This window comes from Leptonotus elevatus, chromosome 3 (assembly GCF_054856555.1).
Source record: "Leptonotus elevatus isolate MCC_2025b chromosome 3, RoL_Lele_1.0, whole genome shotgun sequence".
Lineage (NCBI taxonomy): Eukaryota > Metazoa > Chordata > Actinopteri > Syngnathiformes > Syngnathidae > Leptonotus > Leptonotus elevatus.
In genome coordinates, this window is record NC_141241.1 from 18,452,796 (window position 1) to 18,466,020 (window position 13,225).

General features: G+C 38.8%; 1 protein-coding gene across 4 annotated transcripts in view; it reads right to left on the minus strand.

Moving 5' to 3' along the window:
* Positions 1-13,225, minus strand: part of sox6 (SRY-box transcription factor 6) — a 158,724-nt gene that overhangs the window by 77,803 nt on the left and 67,696 nt on the right. For all 4 annotated transcript variants that reach the window (XM_086071359.1, XM_086071361.1, XM_086071360.1 and 1 more), the window contains one exon: positions 4,309-4,398. In XM_086071359.1, coding sequence (XP_085927485.1) covers positions 4,309-4,398 — 90 coding nt within the window. The remainder of the gene's footprint in view (positions 1-4,308; positions 4,399-13,225) is intronic.

Genomic DNA, 13,225 nt, shown 5'->3' on the forward strand with positions numbered 1-13,225 from the left:
CAGATGTCTCCATTTTTTTGTGAATTTATAAAAATAAAAAAAATTCTGGTTTTCAGATTAAATTTAATATTTGTACTGAATGTTTTCTAAACTAATATAAATTAAGCAATTAAAAGGTTCATTTGGTGGAGGGGGGGGCAAACTTTTTGGGAAAAAGTCTTTCAAAGAGGTCTTTGACATCATTTTAAAACCAAAAATCGTTTTGTTCACAGACAAGGCAACAAGTTTTACATTAATCTACAATTACACTGAAATAGTAATTGTGCTTTGTCAAAAAATGATAACAGATCAGTGTACCAGAACTACAGTTTCTGAACTAGCCCTTAATCTTAATCCTAACCCTTCAAAATGAGACTGCGATTATTTGTGTTGCTACTAACCTCAAGATCCTGTCGACTAACATCTGAAACATAGAATCTGTGGACCTGAAGAGCATGTGATAATGTGTGATAGGCTCTAAAAGAGATCAAGCTACCTGCAATAAAATACGCATGGCACTCATCGGTTTATGAAATAAAACCTTTTTTTACATAGGAGTTGTTTGGTTTCAACAACATTGAAAGATTTCACGATAGGCAGTATACAAAGCATGTCTAAATGGCACTTGTCGGCTTATGTGTTTGAACTCCTCCGGTGTTTCTTCTGGATGTCTTTATGAAATATTTTCCATAATTAAGGCATTGACTAACCAGATAAAAGACCATAGACTCAATAAATGAGTCTTCAGAAAACCTTGCAAAGAAAGTACTGTTATCTACTTGTAAAATTCTAAATAGTACACCAAATTTTTATTGTGTTAAAAAAAACACAAAAAAAACTGTTTGATTCCACCCGCGTCATAGTTAAAAATGAAACGGCTTAAATGCCATTAAAGTTGACTTAAAAAGGTCCTTAAAAGTCTTAAATTTAGATTCTGTAAAACTGCAGATGTCCTATTCTAATATTCGGACGAGTTTAGTATTTAAGTAGACTACATGAATATTTTCATTGACGAAACTTTGCCGTTCAAGTCTTAAAAAGACTTACAAGTCTGTTTGCAAACCTTTACAGTGATGCACTGAAAATAAGTAACCCCATTGACAATATTACAGTGCTTTAAATTTTCTTCAACTTCTTGTGAGAACAAGTTGTTGAAGCGAATGCCACCCACTATGATCTGATTGGTCTTAGTAAAGTGCATCACATTGTCCCGGTGTATGTATTCGGCTTCAAGATGTATTATGATTAGCAGATGAGCTACAGTAAACATGTCCACTGAATATCCAGCTCTTCTATTCTTCTTTCTTATCTTGTACTTTCTGCGGTTTGGAGTCCTTCCAGCCAACCTTCGCTTGTGGTTTTGTCCAAGAGATTTCATCTCCCTCTTCATCGTGCTTGCAGACTGACAGCTAAACTCAGGTATGAAAACAAATAGAAGCTGAGGAATTGACTGCTGAAAAGAAATCCCTCACTAATACGCCTTGCTCTGCTTTTTGCCGGCTGTTGCTGTTGATACGGACGCAAACAACAGTTGGAGATCTCAACGCGCAAACCCTTAAAACACTATTGTGTATTTTTGTGTATTGGATTTTAAAACATATTGTGCGGTAATTACGCTTTGCTAAATGTCCTGTCAGGTTAGCTGTGATGCGCTTCGTCCTATTTGATTGCTGGACGCGCGTGATCACCTCAAGGGGAAAAGGTATTTGAGGCAGCAACATAAACCGAGGGAGAGGATGTATTTTCATGGATAAAAAAAATGTAATAATAATAAATGAGCCAAGGGTCAACCTGTGTCGCACATATTGTCAAATGAAATTATTTTTGCTCAGCATTAGAACAATCACACGACAGAGCAATGACAAAAGGTTGTCAGCTCATTATAATTGGAGGAGTAAATGGTGAGCGTTTAACACAGATGATACAAGGCCACACATTCAGTATGGACTGTCAGCCTTTATTACGCACCCTCTTTTATTCATCGCCAACATAAATGCATGTTTGTCTTTTGTGCTGATTTTTAACCAAACAATGAATGGCACATCTGATTCCCCGTAACACTTAAGATCTTAATCAGAAGGTGTTTTCTACTTGGCACCTTTGTTTGTGTTTTAATTAGGCGGACCTTGTGAGTCTCCAACCCTGGGCTTCTTTTTAATTGCCCATATTTACATCAGGCCGACTTCAAACGGGGAGAGGGAGAGAGAGCGAGACATTTGTAAGCGGGGGCACAAAGCAGCCCTTTGAAATGTCTACAGTCATCTGAAATGGCATGCTAATTAAAAATCTAAGTCTGCCACTGTGATAGCAGAAACATTTCTATCAGGAACGAAGGTGCATGGACCATCTCTTTAACGCGTCAACAGACACATGCTGTAATGTTTACTTTCAAGCTGTTTATAGACCGTCAAGCAATCTTCTTTTCGCCATTCAGCAAACTGCGAAAATGCACTGCCTCTATTTCAACAAAATTATTTTGAAAGAGGCTAAATCCCATGAAATATTTTAGAATTTCTAGAATAACATACGAGTTGTGTCAGAAAAGTTCCAGGACTGGTGTCGCAAAAGATATATTCCAAACCCAAACTACAAGTCCTCTAGCATGTCTATAAAAAGATTCTTCGGCAATTGCAGGTTGTGGCTAGAGACAGGCCGATATGATTTTTCCAGATAATGGATGCACGTACCAATACCGATAATTAGCCAAGGAGCCCATTAACCAATATATGTTGCCATATAACTTTCACTAAAACTGACTATATTGGCATAAAAACTTTTGATTGAAATGTTTTTAGACAATAGACATTTTTGTTTTAAAATTCTAACAAAAGTTCAAGGAGCTTGCAGGGTCATTATTAGCATTTCTTAAAAAAAATAATGAAAACTCAAACAAGTAAATAGCTACCTAATGTTTTCTATAGTAAAGATTTCCAAAATTAAAAAATAATTGAAATGTTAAATTTCCACTTATCTTAGTTTTAATTTCAAACAAAAACTCGAGGTGCAGGGCTGCAGGCACTTCCAGGGTCAGCATCATCTCTTATAAAGTTAACTGAAATGTGAAATAAATAGTTCCCTAAAATTAACATAGTTTTAAATTGATCTTTTATCGGCCATCAGCTTTATTAAAAAAAAGTCAAAATGCAAAATATCGGTATATCGCTAGTTGGGGCTGCTTCACCATGACAATGTAATGCTCTGAGCATCTGACACTTCCTGGCCGAGAGCAACATCGCAGTGCTCGAGCGACCTCCCCACTCACCCGACCCGTTTTTTTTTTCTTCTCATTTTTGCCTAAGTGGGTCTTCAAGAGGACCCGTTTTGAAGACGGGAATGACATTATGGCGATGGAACTGTGAACAAGTGTAGAAGAATCCTTCTGGGAGTGCATAAAGATATGACAGGAAAGGATGAGAAAATGTGTTTACTTCCAAGAAGATTACTTCCAAGAGGAAAAATTTGTAGTTTGTAGTTTGGACCTAAGATATGTCTTGTGACACTATTCATGGAACCTTTCTGGTATACATCGTACAGCTCAGTAAGCAAGAACAGGCACACCGAGAAGTCCTTTTTCTCAATGCATGATTCAGGTACGTTTTAGGAAAGTCTTTATTTTGCAACAGATGGAATTATACCGCCATGATGATGATTTTGTTTTGGTTTTGCTGAAAGGAATGACGAAGGAGGAGATGAAGAGCCGGTGACAGCTCGGTGTTATCAGCCAGCTGGTATTGTGCTTTCCTGTGCTGTATAAACACTCCAGAGTACTCAGTAACAGTCGGTGCTAAGAACTCAGAAGCAGCCCTGCCCATCCGCGGCCCACCTTCAGATGATCATAAACAACCTTTTTCGGGGAGTACTGATTTGTGCTTTGCTGTACTGTGCGCAGCACGGGGCGTTCGCTGTCAGAGTGGAGACATTCCACTCCGATGCAGACTCGGCGAAGAGGCAATTGTGCTCCTCTCCAATTTGAATGTCATCGTTCCTGCTCTGTTTACATCAAGCACACGCCAGTTTCAACGGATACCAGGATGCCAATAATGCTCTGCATGCTGAAAAATTTTGGAATGTGACGAATACACTATGATGTTCAGAGTCTGAGAATGGGTGTAAATTGTCCGGAATTAAAGAAGCAGCGCTTTGGAGAGAGTTGGACATTCCAACAAAAGATAAATGGGGGGGATCTCAATGAAGAGTGCAGCCAAAGGCCTTTGTCTTCAGTAAAAGAAAAAGCTTGTTTCTGAGATAACGCAGAAACTGATACTGTAGGAATGACGGACCTGTTGTGGTATTTGTGCTGCATGTTGGCCATTCTTGATGCTGTGTTACCTTTTACATCAGCTAGAAGATCGCTTGTGTTGAGTCTCTCCATATTTTCTTTCCAGTCTTTAGAAAGTAGTTTCTCCATGCAGGATGAATCTGAAAAATAAAAAAAAAAAGATAAAATTACACACTCTTGTTGGTGTAAGGGGCAAGTGAGAGAAGAGCTGAGGAATCTGCAAGGGAGCAGGCAGACATTGTAGGGATAGCGTAAGGGCATATATTAAGTACTGAGACTAGGTAGGTGTGTGCGTGCACATGGCTGCCAATGATGAAAACAATTAACATTTGTCCAGCAGACAATGAATCAGAGGAGGAATGACAGCAATCTGCCACGCTGTCGCCGGGGTAGCTGATAAAGAACACACCGGGACGGCTGACCCAGACCTCGGCCAATCCCGGCACTGCTTAGAGGTCAACTTGTTCCCATCAAACACCAAGCAGCGAACGCCATCCTCCACCTTGACGCTCCATGTCCGCAAACTGTTGAATTGATTCAAATGTTTCTTATGGAATTTGTGTGCTCCATTCCAAGAGTCCAGTTGGAAGCCAAACCAAAAACTCGCTCTGAGGCAAACCCCCGTAGTGATGCCCTCTAAAGAAAGGGCAAGTCAAAGCACATCCTCAAACTTTGAAACTACTAAAAATAACCTTTTTTTTCCTTTTCTTTTTTTGTGATTCGGCAGTCGGGGTTGCATCGCCACGTTTTTCTTACATTGTTTTTTAAAGGATCGCTGATTGTGTAGTCATATACTCGCCTGCCTTGGGTGAAGTGTGAGTTCATTTCCAACTCATTGACAGGATGAATGCTCGTCTGCCTCTATATGACTAGTCAATAACTCTTTCAAAACACATACCTAATTGCAATATATTCAGGTTTTGAAAGGCCATATAAATATATGCAAAAAAAACAACAACAAAAAACATGCTCATATTCAGGTTTTTCAAAACCCGAATAAGACCCTTGGGTAACCCCTTTTCTAACTGGAAAATTTGGTCATGTATGTATTGGGGTACCTCCATTGAGTGGAACATTAATTTGTGTTCTATACATGCTCCATTCGCAAGGATTCTTGGTCTTGTACGCATAGCGGCCATCTTACTTTGCCACTCGCTAATTGGAATAGACAAAAATTTTTTTACCGGCATTTCACACCGTCTTTCTGGCAAAAATGTTTGTCTGTATACACACTTATATGCTTCTCATCCCAGCAGGTTACATCAGTTAGTAACAAGGCTTCCAAAACAACCAGAACAGTCCAGTAGCAATCAAATCAATGCTCTGAGCATCCCAAATTAGTCCTTCTCTACTAATTACAATTTGGTATAAAAATGTGCCTTTTTAACTCATTCACTGCCATTGACGGTTATAAACATCAAAAACCATTTTAACTATTTCTATTAGTTTAACATTTTATTTGTACTTTTGTTAACAAGAGTATGAAAACCTAGAATTTTTTTATTATACATTTAGAACAGATATAAAATAAAATGTGTGATTAATCATGCGATTAATTACGATTAAAAATTTTAATCGCCCAACGTCCCTAATTTTTAATAATCATCTCGTCAGGCGATTACAATTTTTAATTGTAATTAATCGCATGACTTAATAGTTAACTCACGATTAATCACAAATTTTATATCTGTTCTAAATGTACAATAAAAAAATTATAGGTTTTTATACTCTTGCTAACAAAAGTGGGAAAAAAATGTTAAACTAATAGAAATAGTTCAAATGAATTTTTGACGTTTATAGCCGTCAATGGCAGTGAATAAATTGATTTGAAAATGTGAGCTATGCCATCACTTACATCAACTTTGGTATCAATCACATTAAAAAGCAGCGTTGACCGCACTGCCCCAAATAACTGTTTTCTTTTATCCCACATTTTCTCCTTTTATTTTTCGGTTTCCATCTCTTGGCTCCTCTGCTCTTACCAAGCAAAGAGTATTTGCTAGCCCTGGCAACAAACTAACTTCAGAGGGACTGGGGAGTAACAGGGGGTCAGTGGTTGTTGTTGCCTTGTTTAAGGAGGACTTTCTGCGAGATCAAGCAGAGTGGCCATTTTGTTTGATTGTCCACTTCCTCCAATGTGATGAGGTCGGCAGGACATCTTCAGCTCAGGGTCATTATAACATTATTTCTGCTTTATTGACTTTCCAATTCCAAGCTCACAGTGTGTCCCCTTGACCCGACGAGGGAAAGAGTGAAAAGGCTACATGTGTTTTAACTTCCTGTGTGGCACAAAGATCATATTTTAAAAGGGAGTCTCACCCCAAGTTTGCTTGGAAAAACAATAGCCCCTCATATCATTGTCTTTAGAGAAAAATCATCGCCGGACATTGCAGCCCCCCGAAGCATGGACAAGGCTTTTTTTAAAAGGGGTATTAAACAAACGCAGTGAGTGAACGTATGTCAGGAGGCACGCATATGCTCTTGTTTTTCCCCTTTTCATACATCCGCTTTCATGGCAGATGCCGCTCCAGTGCTTGATCATTAAGGAATGCGCCAACTGTTGGAGATAATGTGGTGCCAGCTTCCATTCTACTCCAGTCCTTGCCCTCCCTTCCACCTCCCTCCCAGGAGAACAGCCACTCCCTCACTTCTCCAGACCCGACCTGCCAAGCGTTCCGACAGGAGAGGCTACAGCTGGAATGCGCCGCTGTCCTCCCTGCCTTCCACCTGGAAGAACTGAATAATGGGCCTGGATTAGTCAATAAAATAACTCCCAAACACCTTTCAGTGTTTAGACGCTGTCAACAAAACACCTCGCCAAGTGAATGCAGACGCAGTATTTTAAAGCAGGTGTGCGGGAAGAAAAAAAGACAAATTTTCTGAAGAAAATTTTCAATTAATGGAAAGTATGCTATTACATTTTCTGAAATGCTTTCTGCTTTCTCGGCAGCAATTATAAATGCCGGCGATTGGTATTGACAAATTAATTATTACCTTGACACTGAATCCTATTATAATCATTATAAATGATTTCTGACAGTCCAAACATTTTTTGATTGCTAAACAACTCGCTAACAAAACGTTAGTGTACATTTTTGGAGTTTGCTTCTTGTTCTCTTCCAATACAAGGACATCACATTGTGGCAAAGTCGTTCCGACAAGAGAAGAGACTTAAGTGTTTATTTTTATTTTCTTAAGGGGGCTCCTAACTCTCTCACATCCCTCACCCTCCCGTTGCTTTTCCTCCCCCTCTCCCGATAAAATGCTCTGTAGCTCGGGAGCAGGCCATTCAGCTGGGATGAGAATGGAATGAAAACAATAGCCCTTATCAGGCGCTTATTTACATTTTCCCAGCATCGCTGCACTAGACAGCTTGGCTTGTCACCAAGCCCACATCACCCCACTGGACCCGGACCAACTTCCTCCAGCCCCAGCGATTCCAGCGCTCCCTGCGGACCCTCGCCTGGCACGGACCTCCTCGGCTCTGCAGCGAGCACAGATAGCAACATACAAAACTACAGGAGTGTGTGTCCAAGACGTACTCCCATTGAGAGGGGGGATGATTTCTGGACTGCTAAGCCTGTCTGGGTCGCATTGTCCCCTGTGTGGCTGGTGCTGTACTGCTGGAAAAACGCCCTTAACCTTTTTTTTTTTCTTTCCTGAGACTTTTTCCGTTTCCAAGTGGCACTCTGAAAGTGAAGAGCCATCTGCCAAATTTAATGTTTATCTTCCGTCACAACTATCATCTTCCTGTAGACATGGGATCTTATTAATGTGGGTGACACCTAACACCGAAAAGATGAGAAGATAGAAACTACAGTTGCACCCCCCCCCCCCCCCGTTCAAAATAACAAAGTAACATTTACACACAGCTAGACGAAAGAATGGTTGTATGCATGACAATATACAGCTCAACAGTTGCATCACTTCAGCACATTTGTCTTTTACCAGTATAAGGTTCCTCAGTTATTTTGTAAATAAATCATGTCATTCTAGGTCATTATCACTATAAAGTGCATTTCCTGTCCTCATAAACATCCCCCGGTCTTCATGAAAATGTTGCAAAATAATGAAACTCTGAGGTCTTGTTATAAGTAGCCAATAGAGATGTGCTGAAAAATCGATTCTCATAAGAATCACGATTCTCATTTAGTACGATTCAGAATCGATTTCAAATGTCCCAAAATTGATTTTATTAAAATTATTTTATACTGTTTTGCCCTTGTTTGTGTGTGCCTTTATTGGGAGCGTTGTTCATTTTGTACCCGATTTGGCTACTTAGGGCAGTGTGGTTCTGCACGTAATGATACACTGTTAAGTTGTAGCCACATAAGAGAGTAGACGGGAAAAGTCACGATCAAGTTATTCCAATAAAAGTTGTTTTTTGCAGAGTAGGAAGAGCATATGCCGGTGAATAATGTTAAGATGCTTCTCTGTTTACATTCCTGAAGCGTTTTGTATGAATTCTTTTGAGCGGGAAAAGTGCAGTGAGTAGCGTGCACTTAGCATTAGCGAGTCAGACGTTCAGATCATGACGATTCTTTGCACATCTATAAATTGAAGCATAAATCATTGTCAATCAAATCATTCAAAAATCCTTCTGAATCGAAAATCGATTCTGAATCGCAGACCCAAACAACGGAATCGAATCGAATCGTGAGACAGTCAAAGATTCACCCTAGTAGCCAAACATTTGCGCACATACCAGTACAATAATAAGTCTCTAAAAATGTGTTTCAATTATTTTATTAAAAAAAAAATTGTCATTGAATGGACTTGATTTTGGCAAGTCGACTTTGCTCAGTTAACGCAGTTTTGTTTCACTGCTTTAATACTATGGATAGGGATTCTATAAAAAAAAAAAAAGTATTTTATGAGGAAAAATATATTAGAAAATGTACATTAATTTAATACAATTGTAAGGGAAAATAGGATATTGGGATACATAGTATTTCTTAAAAATTACCTGTCATTGGTTTAATAGGAATTGTATGTATCAAAAGTACTAGTGGTATCAATACTTATTAGATTTGAGTACTCATACTGTTATCGGTCCGGGAAAAAAAAGTGGCATTGAACATCCTTATTTGATACTTTTACTGTCCACATATTATTTGACAAAACCCTCACAAATAGTACCAAAAAAAAAAATTGCAAATCTAAAAATGAATAAATCATGATTTCGCACATGTTTTTGATATACAGTTTATATTAAAACGAACAAATCAGTAAAAATCTTAAGTGATTCCATTTTTGGGGCGCAACACAACACCATGTTTGAAAAATGGTTTGTTACAACACGCCACCAATGGGTGTTTGATTACAGCATGTTGTCAGCAATGAAATAGTCTTAACTGTCTGCCGCCACATTCTCCGTGTGCACCGTTCTCCTGGGAGAAAGATGATACTCGCGTTTGAGTGTTTGCTGAGTTAAAAAGCCACTGGCAGAGAGGAGAGGACTATCTAGAAAGAAATTAGCCACAAGTCAAGGAAAACAGTCTGTGGGGGATATTCCGAAGGATTTGCAGCCTCGTGTTCTATGCTAAGCGGTGTCTCTTCTCATTCAATACAGACGGCGGCCAGCTTCAGTTAAATGAAAGAAAAGCATGGGCGCTGTGTGTTCGTGCTCAGGCAAATATGTATGTGCAGTAATTCTGGGGTGCCAAATTTGGAAGGAGATGGAAATTTATACAAATGGCCACTGCACCAAATTTGTCACCACAGACTGACCACAAAGTTAAAACTCGGAATATGAGGAGGAAAATCTCTGTTCTCTTTTTGTGAATAAGCACAAAGAAAAGAAATGGCAAAGGGAAAAAAAAATCTAAGCTTTCTTTCTTCTCGGGGCTCTCCGCTCAGCATGATTTGACTGCAAGTTACAGGAAAAAAAAAATCAGTTCAACCCATATTTTGTCGTTTTCATGTTGCAGTTTGAAAAGTTTTCTCCTGCTTTTTAGCAGCAAACTTGATCACCTTTAAAACCATCATGAATGGTTTTAGTGTTGTATTGTAAGGTATTGATTTGCAATTTTCCCATTCCCCACTATCATAAATCATACGGTATATCATATATCACAATTGGTAAATTTAATATATTTTTTCAAAAATCGATACTGTTGGTGAGTTCACACGTGTTACCAAATTTAACAAAAAAAATGCTAGATTGGCATATATAGGTCTTTCTTTGAAATTATCAGTCTTTTTTGGGGGGGGGGGATTTTATGTAGGGGATTTTATGTATCAAAGTACTGGTGGTATCTGTAAGATAATAAGAGACATGACTGATGACTTACTTCTGCGCCTTTCTCATGCAAAGTTTTACAAAATCACCAATCAATTAAGTTTGCTTCTGAATATCAGAATGCACATTTATTTTATCTTGTCAGACATAAAACACTATGAAAAGCTTCTTGAGTCAGGATGTGAAAAGAAAGAAGGATTTAGGAAGACAGAGCAGGATGAATGGCAGAGATTATGTCTTGCACATGTTCACAGTAAATCAGCTGTTAAAAGACGAGAAAGGATTAATGGGGGTCTTCAGGAGGAAGTACTGTATTAAGGAGTATCTATCAATACTATTTTATGAATCTGCTTGAAAATATACAGTCTGTGTAATTTATTGACATTTTCATGTGTAGGAAAATTCTGTGTATTCCATAATGTGTAAAATAAGATGGCGTGCTTTTGGTACCTTTAAGAGCTCGTCTCTTTTTTTCTGCGCATTTCACATTACTGACAGATTGAATCCTGGCTCACATTTCTGTGAATGGCAGTCAGACAATGACAAGCAGACATTGAAAGTCATTTGCCATCCCTCCAAACAAATCAAAAGTCAAGATTGATGGGGAGGGGGGGGGGGGGGGGGGGAAGAAAATGAGTGACACGCTCTGAGGAGTCCTTTGAATATCTTAATCACAGACACACTAAAAACAAGACCCCCATCATCACAGCAAATAAAACGTAATAATCACAAGAGGCAGGCAGGGAAGTGAAATGCAGAGAGAAAACATGTTTTTGTCATTCAGCCGGTAGTCCCCGAGACAACAGCTGTTAGTGCCACAAATACTCCTGAACTCTCCATAATCATGGCGTTATTGAAGCGAAGACAAAAAGGGCGCTAATTGCAAGGGAGCAATCGGAACGCAATAGGTTACACACCCGGGTGATGCCGCACAATGCAAATGCTAAAGAGGCAAAGAAAAAACATTCTGAGCACAACAGTGCGTTGTCGCTCATTTTCAGGCAATTACCTTTCCACGTTTTCAACACTTTTAATAACCTCTACCGTTTCAAGACGACTTTTTCGCTGCAGTTAAATAATTTGCGCTTCCAAAGATGTAATTACTTGTTCTGGCATGCATACGTAAAAAGGTCCACCTCCTTGAGACATGGCAGACTATTGTGGAGCACCTGCACCTTAACTGAGACCTAATCATTATTCCGCTCGGTGAACATCGAATGTTCCTCACCTCTGGAATATCCAGTTGGCTCACGTAAACACTTGCTATGAATAGGCGGCCTCATCCAACGGGATGTGCCTCATCTCAGGAACGCTACCGTTCCGTTTCTTCCCGGCTTTATTTGATATGCGGCTCTGTTTATCAACCACGAGCTCACAGTTTTTTGTTGTTTTTTTATTATAAATTGTATATCAGTCTCTTTCCTTGGTAATGTTTCACTGTTCACACACTATAAGTTATCTTCATTGGCTATATAATGCAAAGGTTTTCAAAATTATTTTTTTTCATCAGCAACTAAAGTGTCCTTACTTCTTGTGCTAGAAAAATTCTTAACATCTTTCTTTAGGGTTATTATTTGGTAAATCATCTCAACGCATTGACCAAGTTCTGACAATATCACGGCGGGTCCGGGGTTCGCCGGGACAAATTTCATAAATACATGTGATGAAATTAACACATTTTTGGTTCCAATTGCTAATATTCAATATGACATTTCATCGCCGACGTGTGCGCTAACACAGTAAATTTCCTAGAGTTTATTTGACTATATTTGGTCCCAGTCTAAAAAGAGTAAACTTTACACTTGGAAGAGAGTAAAATAATAATAATAATAAAAATCACTCAAGGGTTGAGGAACGATTGCAGAACCTTCAGTTTTAGAAGACAGTCACTCTACCTGCTGAGCCATGCCACGACTACTTAGTACAGTGTTCCCTCGCTATATCGTGGTTCCCTTGCCGCGGCCTCACTGTAAAGCAGATTTTTTTTTGGTGCAATTTTGCATGGTTTTTTTTCTATAGTAATGTACCTATTTTATAAAATTTATGAAGGTTTGAGCATTGAGAATGTTAAAACAATAGAGAAAGGTGAGAAAATGTAAATGCCCTGATAAGAAAAATGTATAAACTGCGTGGTGAGGGATTTTAGAGCCTTAAAACATTTAAATCATAAAGCTAACTATTTCGCCGCTTTCATTTATTGCGGTTTTTTTTATGGGAACCTAACCCCAGCGGAAAATGAGAGAACACTATAAATCGCTGGTGTCAGTTGGACTCCTCGCACCATCAAGACCATTTTTGGTCTCCATTTGGACTCGCAACGTTAATGAACAGCAGGCTTTGCATAGCTCAAGTGGTAGAGTAGCTGTCTCCCGTGCCAACCCTTGAGAGATTATATATATATATATATATATATATATATATATATATATATATATATATATATATTCTGTTCCAAGTGTAAAGTTAACTCTGTTTAGACTGGGCCCGAATATAGCCTTTTTTAGAGCAAAATTTACTCTACAAAATGTACTGTTACTATTCACAATGCGCCAACAAGATTGTTTTGCTCCCCTTTTTCTAAATCAGTCTGCACATGGAATAGTCCATTGTGTCAGAAGGTATGGGAAGCACTCAAAATGATCATGACAGATTAAGCATGTTGTGTTTTAAGCACGTGAACTAAGGCTAAAATAATTTTGCGAACTTTCTCAATCGGTTTTTATGAG